Source organism: Podarcis pityusensis (genome assembly GCF_964106645.2).
Source record: "Podarcis pityusensis genome assembly, chromosome: 4".
In the NCBI taxonomy this organism is placed as follows: Eukaryota; Metazoa; Chordata; class Lepidosauria; order Squamata; family Lacertidae; genus Podarcis; species Podarcis pityusensis.
Window position 1 is genome coordinate 31729474 of NC_138027.1, and position 17410 is coordinate 31746883.

Consider the following 17410-nt stretch of genomic DNA (forward strand, 5'->3'; position numbering starts at 1 on the left):
TATACTGACTGAAGTTGCTGGGAATTGTAGAGGGGAGTAACTATGGAGGGCACCAGGTTGGCAAAGATAGTCCTACACCTATGGCTGGACACTTTGATGCCACACATGTAGGTAAGGTGCATGTGTGGCATGCTCCACCAAGGACACAGATGTTAGGATAGCAAGAGGGGCCTCAGAGATGGGAAGGAGTAAACCACACTTGTGAGTCCTCAGCTGCTGCAACCAGCAGTTCAAATAATGACCCCAAATCAGCTCAGCTTTTCTGCAACATTCACCCATCTGAATCTTCTCCCTTTAATTTCCATTGCTGCTTTTATCCCCTTGTAACAGGTGAGTGACTGTCGCCTGTTTCCTTCACTTTAGTCATTTTTTGGCAACCTTAATGTCACCTTCCATTCAATGGGTCTTTCTGTTTCATGCAAAAGTGTAGATAAGTTTGGGTATCTACTGCTTTGAACGGCTTTGTTCCTCCCGTCATGGCTCCAAAAAGTCTTTCTCTCCTGCAGACCCTCCAACTATCACGGAATCCAAGAGCAATGAATCTGCTACTGGACGACCAGTTTCGCTTAAGTGTGCAGCCTCTGCTGTTCCTACACCTGATTTTGAGTGGTACAGAGATGACACTAGGTAATTATATTGCTTATGTATATATTTTTCCTATGTTATCTTTGATGTCTAGTAAAAGAAAGGAAGAAAGAAACCTAAAGCCCCTTGTTCTCTCTACAATCAGTGTTTTACAACCTACATTTTAAAATGGATTTTGCTTAAGGAGTTAAGCAACACTTAAACACAGTGTTGTGGGAGGGAAATGGGGGAGAAAATGGGTGTTTAAGGGCCCTCCCATGAACCTACCCTTTCTGCAGTGGATATGCCACTCACAACCAAATTTATCAAGGATACGCAACATCACATTTGAAGACACATGATGGAAGGCAATGTGTAGGTTTACTCAAAGTATACTACAAAGTCTCCTACAACTCTGTCCAAAGTCAGTGGTGATTCAAATAGAAATCCAACTTGCAGTCATCCCATTCTTACTGGTGCGAAGTACACAGTCCATACAAGAGCCACACTGAGTTGATCAACTCTGTAGTGAAGCTGCTTGCCTTTATCTCAGTTTTATTTCTTGCTTTCCTTGTCTTCTTCCACTTTTAGCTTTTTCAAAGTTGTTGTTTTTTTGTGTCTTCATGCGTTTATTAATAATTATGATTTGTGAAGAGCGTAAAATACAAACAAACCAAGCACAAAGCACGTGTAGTATTCCCAGTATTCCAAGTTCTTGTGGTCAGTTCGGACCTGGATCTTGTGCCGCGCCCCTATCAATAGATGTCTCCATTGCCAAAATGCCGCAAGCAGTTCTCGGTCATACACCGTGTAGTTTTGCTCCGACTTGCTCAGCTTCCTAGAGAAAAAGGCACACGGCCTCCAGTTCTGCTTGGCCCCGGGCTGCAAAAGGACCGCTCCAATTGCGCTGTCGGACGCGTCCATCTCCAGTCTCATGGGCTTCTCCGGATCCACGTGCAGGAGCTGCTCTTCCGAGGCGAACGCCTTCTTCAGTTTTTCAAAGGATTGCTGCGCATCCTCTGTCCACGCGAACTTCTTTTTGCTACTAAGACAATCCGTTATGGGCGCTGTCAAGTGAGCGAAGTTCTTTATGAACTTCCTGTAGAAGTTGCTGAAGCCTAGGAACCTCTGCACATCCTTTCTGTTTTGGGGGGCTTTCCATTCCAGCACTGCCTTCACTTTGCCCGGATCCATGGCTAGTCCCTTGTCTGACAACCTGTACCCCAGGAACTCGACCTCCCTGGCGTGGAATTGGCATTTTTCCAGCTTGACCCACAACTGATGCTTCTTCAATCTCTGTAGCATCTCCCTGACGTCTCTGACGTGTTGCTTTTCATTGTCCGAATAGATTAAGACGTCATCTAAAAAGGCTACGCAATTCTTGTACAGCAGGGGCCCCAACACATGGTGCATGAAGGCTTGAAAGCAGGCGGACCCCGATTGTAATCCAAATGGCATGACTAAGTACTCAAAAGCCCCCAGGGGGGTGAACATGGTCATTTTCCATTCATCCTCCTCCCTTATCCTAATCAGATTGTATGCTCCCCTGAGGTCCAGCTTGGTAAAAATCTTCCTCTGCCTCACCCGTGTTAAAATGTCGTCAATCCTTGGCATTGGGAAGGTCACGGTTTCTGACACCAGGTTCAAGCCCCTATAATCCACGATCAATCTAGGCTGATTAGTCCCTTTTTTGTCCACAAAGAACACCGGACTGCCCCCCACCGCCTTTGATTCCCTTATGAACCCCCTCTTCAGGTTCTTGTCAATAAACTGCCGCAACTCTTGCATCTCCCGGTCGGACATGGCATACAGCTTACCCACCGGCAACTAAGCCCCTGGGAGCAGGTTGATTTGGCAGTCAAAGGGCCTGTGGGGGGGTAGTCTTTCTGCCTCCCTCTCGCTGAAGACCTCCTTCAGGTCAGCATATTGTGGTGGCACCTCCCCCTTTTGTTCCATAGCCAGCCCAGCCACTCTGGCCACCGTCATTCTTGGGTTCTCCCTCCCAGACAGTGTCCTAAGCAGTAAGCTGACCCGAAGGTGACTGACCGCTGATGCCATGACACTACGGGATCATGCAGTCCCAACCAGCTCATTCCCAGTATTATTGGGGGTCCTGCCAGCGTGGCCATGTGCGCGCGCTCCATCAATTTCCATCGGCTCCGCCGCCTGGGAAGGCTCCCTCGGCATCTCCGGAATGCGGTTGTCATGGAAACGTTCCGCCCTTATCTCCCGCTTCTCCTGAGCCCGCGCTTCCTGGCGTACACCGATCGCAAGCACAGTCTTTGTGAATTCATCCATCGACCGCGGGCGGGGCGCTTGGGACAGACAACTCGCCTTTCACTTCGGGGACCAAACCCGCTTCAAACAACATTTGTACTGGTTCAGAGTCCAGATCCCACCCGAGCTTGTGGACTAACACCGCAAAACGCGACCAGTAGTTTCTGACGGACAGGCTCCCCTGCTTGCATCCCATCAGCTCCCTCCGTGTCACGCTTTGCTCCACCTCGCTGGAGAACATCAAGTGCATTCCCTGGTAGAATTTCTTAAGATCTTTCAATGCATTATTCTGCGTCGCCATTAGGGGCCTGATCCATTCGCGCGCCCCATCCTGCAGATGTCCAACAATGTAAGCCACCCTCTCCCCGTCATCCACAAAGTCATTTTCCTGCAATTCCATAGCGTACTGAATTTCCGTTCCGAAGGCATTGTAGACTTGGGGCTTTCCACCAAACTTGTGTACCAGCCCCGGGACCTTCCTCCCTATCGGGGTGGCTCTGACCTGTGCATCCCGAGCCCGTCTCTCCTCCAGCCGTGCAGACAGGGTAGCGACATGCGCCTCCAGGTCTCGGTTCCTCTCGACCAGACCTCGCACCATGGCTTCTTGCTCTGTCTCTCCGGCCGGCCCTGTTTGGCTCATCGTGCTGCCTCTCCAGGGCTGCGCACAAGCAACGTCAGAGACTGACGGATTGCTGTAGTGGTTCTAGGGGTTGCTCGTGCGTAAGCCGGTGCAAACACCGGGCTGGGTTGCCTGAGTGAACCTTTTCTGTCCGGACAGCCACTCACCCGTGGCTGTCTCAATCGCTGGCAGAATCCGTCAGTGGGCGTTTCTTAAACTTCTTCCAGCAAAGAAGCTCTTTGACGCCTAGTCGCCTCCTACTCTCTCTGCGCGAAAGCCTTCTGCGCAAGGAGGGCGTAGGCAGCGGAGGACCCCTACTCTCCCTGCTGGTCCCCGGCAAGGAGTCATGGGACCGCCTCGCCGCTTCCCCCATCTGCCCCCCTTCTCCACTGGTGCTACGCTGATTCTCTTCCCCAGAAGATGGGCTGCCTCTCCCAATCCCGGGACGTTCTCTGGAATCCCTCTGGATCTTGCTCTCTCCCTCCGGCACTGATGGCAGTTCCCTGACAGCACGTAAACTGCAAGTCCTGCTGAAGGGCTTGGAGTCTAATTTAGATAACAAAGTGGCAGAAACAAGAGTAATATTTATTATTTATGAACTACTTTAAAATCTATAACTCCCTCCCTCTCCCTTTTCTTTCTAATTCTTTATTCTTATGTCCCCACCCTTATCTCCTGTTCATCTTTGGTCCCAGTCTCCCTCCCTCTCTGCTTATTTATATTTCTGCCTTCCAGTCTCTATATAGTTTCATTCTTTTCTCTTAGCATATGAGGAGCATGCGAGTGACTTCGTACCATGACTGTATTTACCAATTACTTTTCTTGGTTCTCAGGATAAATAATGCCAATGGTCTGGAGATCAGGAGCACAGGGAGCCAATCTTTCCTAACAGTGGCCAACGTCACTGAAGAACATTATGGCAACTACACCTGTGTGGCTACCAACAAACTGGGAATCACAAATGCTAGCCTATTTCTCTACAGTAAGTATGGAAGAGGGAAGAAAAAGTCCAAGTGGGTTTTTTAAAAAATGCACATTTTGCAGTAAGATAAGGATTCCCTTTATCTAAATAAAGTTTCCTGTACTGTCCTTCTTCCACCCATTCATCTCATGAAAAATCTCTCCAGAGGGCCAGGAGCCCCTCTTGAACAACTTAGGATATGGTGTGGGGAGCTACTAAAGAACCACCCCAAACATGGCAGGCCACTGCCAAACCAGAGGTGATATACTACTCCCTTGGCAACCTCTCATGCCATGGTCTACATTGTGTGGGCTGATCTTCTGTAGACCCCTTTCCCAGGGGCACTGGTGACTGAACTGGAGAGGAGGCATGGAGACTTTTCCTCTGTGAATTTTCTTACCATTACAGTAAAAGACATGGCCACATTCATACTTGAAATCCAATGTACATGACTGTAAGAAAAGGCAACCTGCTCTGTCCTTGTTCATCATAGAACATGGGAAAAACCACCATCACAATCCATTTAAAGAGAAAATTTACGGTACCAGACCACCGTGTGGCCAAAACAATGAAAAGGCCTTTTGAACACTTGGTAAGACGATGGAGGTTAGCAACTGGGAGAAAGAAAGGGGAGGCTGGAAAAAGTGCAGAAATGAGAAACTGAAAGGGGAATAAGGTCACAAAGCAGAAACAGAACTGAAAAAAATGACTTGAAAGGATGTGACTGTTTTCAGAGACTATGAGAACAGATGATACTAAATCTCAGGGCTGGCCCACATATGCGGCAAGGTGAGGTGACTGCCCTAGGTGGCAGGCTTAACAGGGTCAGCAGATCTTGATGTAGATCTTTATTCCCCCCTTGTTCCTAGTGTAGATCACTCACCCCTTCTTCCTTGGCAGGGAGGGGAGGCTACATTTTGTGGTTCAGCTCAGGTGCCAAAATGTCTTTGGCCAGTCCTGCTGAATATAAGGGAAAGGTGAGGAAGTCTGTGCTAACTAACTACAGCTGAATGTGTTTTTGTACACAAAACTACTAACTGTAGTTCATTCCTAATGTTGAACAGTAGCCCTGCATTTTAATTTTCTATTAGCCCAACATGCAAACCATAAAAATGGCATTTCAGTTGTATTAAAGAACAACATCAGATAGTCTTAAATCCAGTCAATAATTCATGTGTAGAAAAGGCTGTGAGACTATAAGATGATTCTGAGAGCAAATTCTGGTTTTAGGTGCAGAATCATGTCTTCCAACTTTATTTTTTTAAAGAGAATAATTAGGCTAAGAAATCAGCTGAATTATTCACTCCCCTCCACACCCTTTGCTGGATTCTATTTTATGAACATTTTTCTTCTCTTAATTCTTTATTAATTTGACTAAAAGAAAAAGGAATCAGCATGATTTCCTAACTAAACATGACCTTGCTTTGCAGTTGTTTCCAGGAAATCTAATCAAACCTTCAGACCAGACCTGACATATCCAAGGTTTACTTCTCTGTAATAAATTTCTAAAGTTCAGTCCATAATCTCCCCTGGACATTATATATGTTGGGGGCTATTATTTCTTTTTCTATCAGCAGTTTCTTTATAAGGTCTTCATTGATTTGAAATATCCCTGAGGGCAAACTCAGTTAACACAAATAATTTGACCTGCTATAGCTCTGACCTACTCACCTGTGATGATATAAGATATTACGGAAAATGAAAAATATAAATGGCTAGGAGATGGATGAATGTTGTTGATACTTTTATTACAGATGGACAAACTGGGGTATGATGCATGATAGGGCCAAGCCCAGGGTTTTATAGGAAGCCAGTAGTATATGCCCAAAGAATAAATAAAAGGAAATCCGTGGTGATCTGTTTTTTTAAATTATTATTATTTTCTCAATTTTTTATCTAGGATTAAAAAAAAAAACCAACCTGGAGTATAATTCCCATCACCCACAACCAGCATAGTTCTCAGGGATTATGAGAATTGTAGTTCAAAATGCCTGGAGTACACCAGGTTGGAAAAGGCTAATAGAGAGAACTTCTAGATGAGCCTTCTAGATCAGTTAGCACAATGGCACTTTCCTCCATCTGGACAACCCCTATTCTGCTCAGGAGGGTTGGAAGAATCCCCAGAATGGGGTGTAGGGTTAGGAGAGGGGAGATTGTTCCTTCTGGCAAGCAGAAATGCTTACACTGATAGAATTATCACCTTAGCACAGTCTTGAATGCCACCCTGAAGGAGCATCTCCACCCCCATCAGTCTGCCTGGACACTGAGGTCCAGTGCCAAGGGCCTTCTGGCGGTTCCCTTACTGCAAGAAGCGAAGTTACAGGGAAGCAGGCAGAAGGCCTTCTCAGTAGTGGCGCCTGCCCTGTGGAACACCCTCCCACCAGATGTCAAAGGAAAAAACAACTACCAGACTTTTAGAAGACATCTGAAGGCAGCCCTGTTTAGGGAAGCTTTTAATATCTAAGGACTACTGTATTTTAATATTTTGTTGGAAGCCGCCCAGAGTGGCTGGGGAAACCCAGCAAGATGGGCAGGGTATAAATAATAAATTATATTATTATTATTATTATTATTATTATTATTATTATTATACATTTAAAAAAATACTGCCCAGAATGCAGTTAGTAAGGCATACCACAACACCTCTTTGCTTATTTCTTATTCAGCATCTGCTCTCACCACTCTGCTGATTAAGCAGTAAATTTGGTGGGATAGTAAAAAGTGATTTGGGGGTGATGTGGGAAGCTCTTGAAAAGAAATGGCAACGAAAAATTATTGGCGTGGGCATGAATGTAGTAAACCAGTGGACTACTGCACTAGTGGTGGTGCCTCCACATCAAAGTTAGCAAATGTGAGCAGCTTAGATGTTATGCTAATGCAAAGAGAGCAGGAAGCTCAGGTGCATCAGTGTGTTGCTTTTCTTCGCAAGCTCAAGTTGCAGGTACAGCCATGGTTTCTTTAACAAACCCCAAGTTAATCATGAGTTGTCCCACAATCAAACAAGCCCAGGCTTGATTCTCTCAAAGTTTGGGTGTTTTCCCCAGCTGCTCTTGCCTCATACCTTTGTAGTTTGGTTGTTTGAGGTAGGGTGCTCAAACAAACCACTGTTAAAGAGGGGTGCTGGGTTCACACAGAACACCAAGCCATAGTGAAAGCAAACCAACAACAAACCATGGCTTCAGATCACGATGTCATAAGACATAGTGCAGTATTATGTGCAAACCAGGCCATTAAATATCTACTGAGAGCAACAGGAAGCAGAGGGTACTTGCAATTCCTACTCTCTTTATATCTGTATAACATCCAAAGCCACTCTGCATGCAATTAAATGTGTATATACTGTACATCTTTGTTTTTTTAAAAAAATAAAGTAGCTTTTCTCCTGTGACTAAAGATGAACACTTCTCTCTAGCTTTTAGATAAGCTGGCGGGGGGGGGGGGAGGAAGGACCTGGAACAAATTTCCTATGTAGTCCACGAAGATGAGAAAAACTTAGTATTTCTGTGTTAAAGAAGTGTATAATTGGAGGCCTGGTAGTTTATAATTGGCTATCATTAAGCTTCAGAAAGAAGCAAAAGGAAGCACAAGCCATTTTGAAATACCCCTCCAAGCCTGCTTGGCCTCACATCCAAGAACAAACTAGAGCAAGTGATACAGCCCTCCCCTTTTGGGTGGTTTTCTTTTTCGGAATCAAAGGGATTGAAGCATCAGTAAGAGACTTTTCATGCTTTTTAATAGAGAACAAATTTGTTCAAAGATATCCTCTCCTTTGAGAGGCAGATGGAATGTCAGTGCCAGAAGGTTCTGTAGTGGTTGAAAAATGACAGGAGCCGAGATTGAAACTGCAGAATAGGGGCAAAGTGAAATGTTTGTGGCTTTGCCCATAGCAAAAGGGTGCACGGGGCTTATTGGGTCCTGCAAATTATTTGAAAAATACAGCCTAGGAAGGGACAAAAATAAGTGATGGATGATCCCAGGCAGAGCATGAAAAAGGCAGAGGTGGGCCTCAATACGCAGCACCACCTAAAGCAAAATGCACTTTGGGAAGTAAGGGACTGGACCCAAAGGAGGTGGGAATATCTGTCATCAGTGGAGATTTATACCTGTCATTCCTATGGCCATTTAGAAATGGGAGGATTTGTCCAACGAAATGAAGCAGAGCTAGGCAGGAGAGGAACAAGATTGAAACACACAGCAACAGGAGTAATAACAAACTGTCGGAGGACAATACCCTGAAATTGATCAGAAAGGTCCAAGTGCTATCATCACTGCAGAATATAGTGATCAACACATCAGAAGTATCTCCTCTAAATACCAGGTGAAAGAAAGCATTTGCTTTAGACAGCTTCCTGTCTCTTTGAGAGACACTGGCTGTCAATATGTGCAGCAATGTATATAATTCAATCAATTGTTTGACAGTTCGTAGGTTCATTTATCAAATTTTAGTGGCATCAATGGACTGAGATCTGGAAAGCATTGAAGAAAAACACAGTATTTTTTTATTAAATCCCCAAACAATGCTGCAATCCTATACACACTTGCAAGGGAGTAAGCCCTACTGAATTTAATGAATCCAGTAGAACTTAGCTCTGAGTTGTCATGTATAGAACTGCACCATAAGCCACAACCATGCAGAAACTTTGGTGGTGGAAGAAAACCTGGGCAAACATGGATTTCACAAGCCTTACTCTGAATCACAAAAAGAGGTGGGGGAGAAATGGTGGAGAATAGAACCAAGGGTCAGGAAACAAGTCCCCCAAATTTTCTGAGAACAGATTGGAATGTGTAGGTTTTGTGTGTCCGGTATATCAAAACCTCTTTTCTTATTTTGAATTAAGTTAATTATTGATAAATAAATTCTGAGATGTCACAGCACGACTGTGCAGATGTTAAATGTCCAATATGCAAATGCAGTCTATGTGCCTCAAACAGAGGGAGGGAGCAAGGCAAGTGGGTGTAATCCTGCCTCCCCATCCACACAACCAAAACACTTGCACTCAGTCACCTAATATCAATATAACTTAGCAGTATTTGCTGCAAACGCTGTGGGAAATTCAGGTCATATTTTACCAAGCGGCTTTCCTTTGAAGAGAGCCCTGGAGATTTATGATAGCTGCGTAATATAATCCTGGTGCAAATGTACAGGCTGAGCAGGCGGTATGAGGTCTCTGGAGCAAGCACACACTCCTTTGCATCGCCATTTTAGAACCACATGATAACACAGCCTTTCTTGTACATGCACACACTGACCACAGAAAGCATTGTTTACAACCCGCTAGCTTCATATGAACATTGGATAGGTACATAAGCCATCTTGAAGGAGTTGCACTACAAAACGTGGCCTATAAATACTTTAAAATGATAATTGACTGGCAGCATAAAAACTAGAGCACAGTTTTCAGTTGCGCGGGTGGAAAGGCACTCGACAAAGTAGCTGCCATCACATGTCAGCTATCCCTGCACGGCAAGTTTTCAGAGGGGAGTTAGTCATCCAATGAACCAGGTTGTTTTCTCAAAACTTCTACAAACTGTGGCATGGATATCCCCCCCCCCCCCGCTCCTTTTGCTGCATACGTTTCACTTGGCCCACAGACGCAGAGGCCACACGGGGCAATTTCATGCAGCCTTTTCTTTGTGGTTGTAACATGTGGACCAACTCTCAGTTGTGATTTAATGAACGGACTGTGCAGCAGACCAGTGGCTAGCATGCTTTTCATTTCATGCTTGCCTTAAGCATTTTACTCAAGAGCTATAGTATCACAGAGAGTAACAAGGCAAGGTGGAATTATTAGGGCAGGAATGGGGTGGAGTAAGAAGGGTGTTGCACAGCAGGCCGGGGAAAGGTACTGCCGTTTTGTACAAAGCAATGTAATAATGAGGCCAGAATGCTTCAGAATAACCACTTGTGAAGAAGTGTCTTGCCAACTGTGCGAGGGAAAGGTAATGGGCTTATGTTATTTAAGCGCACTAAATAACAAGGAAATCCTGTCACTGAAGCTGACTGTTTTCCCCGAACAATAGGCCCCCATTGCTACATAAACACTAAGTTCCAGCCTGGCTGTGTATTTTTCCAAGCCAAAAGACAATATCTTCCAGCACCTGCTGTGACATCAAACACTCCCATTAAGGCAGTTAGTGCAGGGAGATCTGTCATTAGTCACAGGGATGTGCTTGACCTGCTATAGCATGATTGGCTTATAGAGCTTCCACAACAAGTCGGGTTGTAATAGCACGGTGTACTCTGCCTAAGCATTGCACTGTTGGTGCCTGAAGAGGTTTATAAGCAAATAATGACTGGCTGACTTCTTGAGAGATCCGCCAGGAAATGCTTTAACCTATGATGAGCTTCATGAAGCTCCCATAAGCTCAGAGGGGACATCCAGCATATATTGTCATTCCTAGCTATGCTTCTGCCTAGAGCTTGCAGTTTTTGTACAGCCACCTGGTTATGAATGCACTCCCCACAGAGATGTGCCTGCCATCATCTCTGTGCAGTTTTTGGTGAATGCTTTTAACCTTGGCCTTTGACAACTGTGGTGTGAGTTTTCAGGACCCAGCCTATTCCTGTGACTATGATTTGTTTTAGCTGTTTTAATTTAATTTAATTTAATTTAAAATTATTGTAACCTGGCCTGGGACCTGCTGTTGAAGGGCAAGTAAATAATATTAATTAATAACAAAAACAATACAAGGGCAGAATGTTACCTCCTTCTGTTCAGATAGCCTTGCCCCAGTACCATCAAAGCTTAGTCCTAGATCCTTTTAAATTTGGGTGTGGCTCATATTGGAGTTTGCTGCTGAGGTCTAACCCCCACAACCTCTTCCCTTCACCCGAACATATTTGGCAGTGGTGAGGCAGCAGTGACAGGCGGCAGTCAAACAGCTACATAGCCTTTATGGAGGTTTCTGTACCAGGCATCCCTCCCTGGCACCAAGAATGCTGGTGGGGACTGGATTCTGTTGTACTACCAATGGCATCACTGGTAATTTGAGATGCTTCATAGGAAGAGATTAATAAATGGAATGAAATAAATAAATTTAGTACATAAATAATTCAAAGCCCTACATTGAGATAGATTACACATATGCTTCAGCCTTGTGGTCAGCCTCTGGTTAGCTCACCCTGGCTCTGCCACTGATTTCTGGACAATAATTTCTGTCTCTCCCCTCTTCTTATCCCAATCTGTAAAAGCCTGAATGAAGACGTAAACCAAGCTTCTCCAGATTGTACCCAAACATGCTATGTGCCTGGGAGTCATTTGCATAACAGACTCTTTGGTGGTGACGTTTGTCATTTAATCAAGATCTTTCCTCTTAAGAGAGAGAGGGTGGTCCCTTAAGTCATTTATTTTGGAAGCTGACTAGGAAATGCTGCAACATTGTCCGTGAAATCCACAATTTTCATTGGTACTTTGGAGATTCTGCCATGAGACAAAAGGGTTTAAAGATAAATCAAGACATATAATGCAACTGAGTTTGTACGAAGGAGATGCCATTATTGATTCTTGAACATGGCCTGTATGTACAGAGTAGAAAGTGTCTAGAATGTCTTTGCTGCTTGCAGTTCAGCATAGTTAACAAAACATATTAACAATACAAATTTAACAGCAAAGCAAAATAGGCAAAAGATTACTAGGTCAAAGAACTGTGTATTGGGATCTTGTGGTGATATTTGGATAGTGAAATCATGGCACTCAAGTTCCCTCACAGAAGGCATCACAATTCCCTTTATATTCTGTATATTGCTTATTCAGTTTGTGTCTCCTTCAGATGGTTCCTCCCTGCCTCATCACACACTTAGGTGCTTTGGGAAGAGCAAATGTTCTTTTGAATCAAAGCAATTTCAGGTTGGGAAGCACTCCAGGTTTGTAACTGTTGCTTGCTGAATGTGGAAAGTGCATGTTGCTTATTGTTTTGTTTTGTTGTTTTTCTCACTCCTTAGAGAAAATATTACCCACACTCCCCAATCCTTTTCCAGGTCAGTATATGTTTTGTGTCACAGTAGCTCTTAAGCTGGGTCATTCTCCATCAATTCAATAAGTAGGATGAACCAGGGAAGAGGAAATAGTTTACTTGTTGTGTAAAAATAAGACATCGTGTCTACATTCTGGTTGCTCCTGCCCTTATATCTATGCGCCCCATTGCTGGCAAACTCAGCTGTTCAACTCTTAAGCCATTGGTCTTTTAAACTTAGGTCACCTGAATCTTTTAACAATTCGGCACATTAGAGATTTTTCCTTTGTTCTTCAGTCTTCAAATACTCTCTAACAGAAAACCTATATAGACCCATATAGTATATGCTCCTCACAGACAAGTATCACCTCAGAATGCATATGGGAGATGGTTGATCTGAAAGTTGAAAAAAGTCGTAATTAAAAAAACACAGTAACAAACTCACTTCACATGGAAAGCTGACTTGCCAGAGAGGAGGCTTCTAGACTAACCTTCTATACCCAACATTGTAAATATTTCTCGCGGAGGAAGAGACTGAGTTGAGGTCATTTTAAAAGGACTGACCCTAATGTGTATTCTGAGCTGGTATGAGCCAGTGAGAAGACTATGTCATCTTGAATCCACCAGCTCAAAACTAAAGTGAAGAAGCCAACTTGGGATGATTACCTACCCCAAATAGTAACAATTTGTTTGAATCTCTGGTGTATGATGGACAGGTAGTCCACTACATCCCTTTACCATTACACAGAGTGAGGTGGTTGTCCAGGCAGCAATGCAGAGGAGTAGTGGTCTCAGGGAGTGACAGCAAGTTGTTGGAGACTATGATTTCCTCTGTTTTCCTTAAGTTGGTCTGCTGCCTTCAGGTGCAGAAGACACTGTTCCATTGGCAATGCTAAGGTACAGTTTGTCTGCCTGTTCACTTGAATTCTGCATGTGGAATATGCTCTCTTGCAATGAGGATGGTCTTTCTTGGGCCTGCCCTACATGCCGAATGAATAGCAGGAGATAGTGAAATGAAATCTCACCCCTTGTATGTGATATGTTGGCGCATTCAAATTGAAGGTCACCCATCAAAAAAAATATCAGCCTCCGGTAATTTCAACAGCTCTGCTGTTCACTCAGCTTCTTGGTGATCCAGGTGTAAGGTAGGTCTTTGAAAAAGCACCCCCAGGCTCCCACACAGCACTGGTGTGTGCTTTTATTCTTGGAAGACACCCAGTGACAATGGTATCCAATAGGCTTAATAGAAATGGAAGCACTTATTTCCACTCTCTGCAACATTGATATTTATTTCTTTTTTGAATTTGTGTCCCACCCTACATCCATAGATCTCAGGGCAGTTTGCAACATAATTTTTGAGAGTCGCTGGTCTGCAAGGGCAACTTGGTTCCAGAACAACAGCAACAGCAACAAACCCTCACAGACAATACAGCAGGTGTGGGAAACCCTTTTGGTCTAGTGGGCAGGCCAACTTTGACATATGACTAGGACCACCCACCCGCTAATCATCTGGTAGCATAATGATGTTTCCCACATCTGCAGTGCAGCAGCAGCACTGCTTATTAATCAAGAGGATGAGGGCATACAACATGTTGGTATTGTCACTTGCTTGTTGTCATTTGTTCAAAGGGAATCCACACATTTTCATGGGGAAACTAAAATGGTTAGAACATTGTAGCCACTGGCTACAACTGGGTAAACAGAGGCAAATCTACAAATACAATTAAAGGAAAGCAGATACAAAAACAATGTACCATTAAATTAAATCCTGTATATTTATTTGCCATAAAGCTGAAGAAAAGCAATAAAGTAGGCCATTTGCAAACAAGCAGTCTAAAAATAAATCAAATAAATATGGTTATCATATGAAGCAGGAATGAAAATGTGCACAGATACAAGAATAACATCTTTAAAGGGCTGCTCTGGGTTTATGTTTAGCATCTCTAAATTAATTAAATTTAGGTTTTATTGAAAACAAAGTTGTATTTAAATTAATCACCCACATTGTGTGTGCCTTAAAAACATGCACGCACAACACATACAGTGGTACCTCGGGTTACATACGCTTCAGGTTACAGAGGCTTCAGGTTACAGACTCCACTAACCCAGAAATAGTACCTTGGGTTAAGAACTTTGCTTCAGGATGAGTACAGAAATCGTGCTCCGGCGGTGCAGCAGCAGCAGGAGGCCCCATTAGCTAACGTGGTGCTTCAGGCTAAGAACAGTTTCAGGTTAAGAACGGACCTCCGGAACAAATTAAGTACTTAACCCGAGGTACCACTGTATAAGGAATGCTTTACTCATAGTTATCATTTGGTTGTATTTGTTTGCATCCAGATATATGTTTGTATCCACCCAAAGTAGCTTCAAGTTTAAAAGCTAAATAAATACAATTATTAACAATAAAAAACTTACCTGAAATAATTATCTCACAGCAGGACAAGTTGAATATTAAAATTTCCTTGCTGAAAAAAAAGCAATAGAACGTATCTGAGAAGCAGTTTAGATGCCACCACTGAAAAGGCCTTGCACCTTGTTAAATATCCATCTGATCATGAGACACAGAACTGAGCCCCCAAAGCTGACCTTAAAGCTTTGGCAATTAACCCAGTTTTTTTTTTTTAAAAAAAGATTTGTGGTTTTATCAGGTAAAGAATATATTGGTCTCACTTCATTCCTACAGTCCTAGGGTATAGCTACAGTCCTAATCACACTTATCAGGGAGTAAATCCTATACTTCAAGGGCACACTCTTACTTTAAAACATATTGAACACTGGGACTTAGAAGTAACATGCATAGGATTCTCTGGACTGAGGCATTGCAGGGAATTGGACTAGAGGACTAGATATGGGCCCCTTCCCGTTCTAAAATTCTACAGTTCTAAATGAAAATATCAGCAGAGAAATATATATTTGTACCCACATGATCAAAACTTTAAGCTGTAAAGTTTTAATAGCACTTTATAATGTGTCAGTGTGATTTATTCCATGCTTGAATTAATGCTCAAGCATTCGATTTTGATTCACATAAGCTACATCCTAGTTTACCTTCAGTGCATCCTGGATTACTGAGCAAATCTATAATTTTAATATGTAGAACCTTATTTCTCTGCCAAATGTTCCCAGCAGTTTCTTTGCCATGGGCAATTAGCACAGGTATTGGTGCTTTACTAACTGTTCGCTCTGCCTTTACAATTCACCTCTTGATAGAGCCTCAGGAAAAATATTATCAAATCCCTAAACTGTGTAGACATGGTTTCTTTTCTCAGACATGAATGCGCTCCTCTAAGATTTTGATCATATCACCCTTGCTCTTAAAGCCTTAGGCTGTGGCACTTGTTTTGTTGTGTTTAATATGAATTAGCATTTCCTGACCACATGGGCGTTACAAGGACACATTGGAATCATTTCTGATTTTTTAAACTTTATTAGTATGGGTCTTTGCTGTTAAAGGCAAACCATTCTCATTGTAAAGCAGCATTTTCATAAAATATCCTGTGCAATGATTTACTATTTTGTCACCATTCGCCTGTTAGCGTAGTCACCACAGGCAACTGCAGCCAGATAGGTATAGAAAAGGCTGTCGCTATTGCATTGCCTGGGATGCAAGCCACTGCGGATTACCTAACAAAAACTTGTTTACTGTCTAATAAAGCTATTTTGATCTTTTTAGATGCCAGAGCAAAGGTATTTTTAGAGTGCACATGCTTCTGCTAAAAGTGCTGTGGGTTTCAATGTGCTTCTGTAGAGAAGTTTCCCATGCCTCCCATTTCAGTTCTAAACCAAAATCTTGGGCAAACATCTCCCCACACAAGCCAGAACGATAGTGGAGGCAGCACAGTCTCAAGTTATACCAGGTTCACCAGCTTCCTAAACCAAGCTGTCCCTCGTGTCTTGTATCCACTTCTAGCTTAAGGTTCAATCCCTTTCACCCTCCTTGTTCTCCAGCTGCCATTGTCCCTTGTGCTTTCTGAAGATGCAGTAGCAAAGTAGTGGTAATGCTGAATTTAATCAGCCACTCTTTTCACATACCTAAATCAGACACATGGTTATAGTAAGTGAGTCCAAGTAGATGAGGTTGGTGGTGGTGGGAGAATAACAGTTCCCTTTATGTAAAGCAGATGCTGATTGGAGAATGGCCCTGCATTGACTGTAGATTGTAGCTAGTTTCCTCTTAGATGTAGATATTCTAGCTTGTACTAACACTTTCATTTGGAGGATGGGTATAATGGTGGGCTATAGGCTATAGTGAGAAAGGGGTTGGTTGGAGGGATTCAAGGCAAAAATAGGAGCTTCCTCAAAAAGGTATGACCAGTTTTCTGTTTGATGGATTTGTATTTTTAACAAGGGTTTCTGTTGTCCAGGAGTCCCCCAGTAAATGGAATCACTCTGTCCTAGCAACAAACTCACTCTCTCTGGATGGCTTTCTGTGTGCAAGAAATTTGATAACTTGTGATAATAACAACTTTCTTCCCTTGATCTAACCAAGTCAAATCAAGTGATGGGGGTGTGTTTTGCTGGTCCATCTTTTAAAATGATCTCATAATGCTCAAAAGGCATACTTAGGACTAGCTTTGTATAAGGCTGTGCATATTAATCAGATTTGAATCTAGCATATATGGATAGATTTACAAAATTCAGAGAAGTGCAAATTTCACAGGACAGCTGTGTTTTGGTTTGTGCATTGCTTGGAGAAGTGAGAATTTGGATGGTTCTGTGAACTAAATTATACCTCATCTCTACTTCTGTTTATGCTGGATAATTGAGGGAACCCATTCAGCATGAGCAGGAAAGTCCTAATCCTGCCAAGGTTCATGGTGTCTTCTGATGATGCTATTGGCATATGCAAGAGCCTACATACCTACAAGTCCAGGCTTCAAACCATTTTGGACCTTCAACAGATTCTTCTAAGCTCCAAAGCAGACATGAGGTGTGCCAAAGAGCCAGTCTAACCTTGGTGATCCTCAATTTTGGTGGCTTCCTGCATTACAGTCATTTAGCTGCTCACCCCTTATTTTGCATATACAAACATATAC

General features: G+C 43.3%; 1 protein-coding gene across 1 annotated transcript in view; it reads left to right on the plus strand.

The window, feature by feature from the left end:
• LSAMP (limbic system associated membrane protein) overlaps positions 1 to 17410 on the plus strand; it is a gene marked incomplete at its 5' end in the record, with an annotated part of 235479 nt that overhangs the window by 193315 nt on the left and 24754 nt on the right. The window contains 3 exons of the mRNA XM_081003904.1: positions 507 to 627; positions 4294 to 4442; positions 12364 to 12399. Coding sequence (XP_080860030.1) covers positions 507 to 627; positions 4294 to 4442; positions 12364 to 12399 — 306 coding nt within the window. The remainder of the gene's footprint in view (positions 1 to 506; positions 628 to 4293; positions 4443 to 12363; positions 12400 to 17410) is intronic.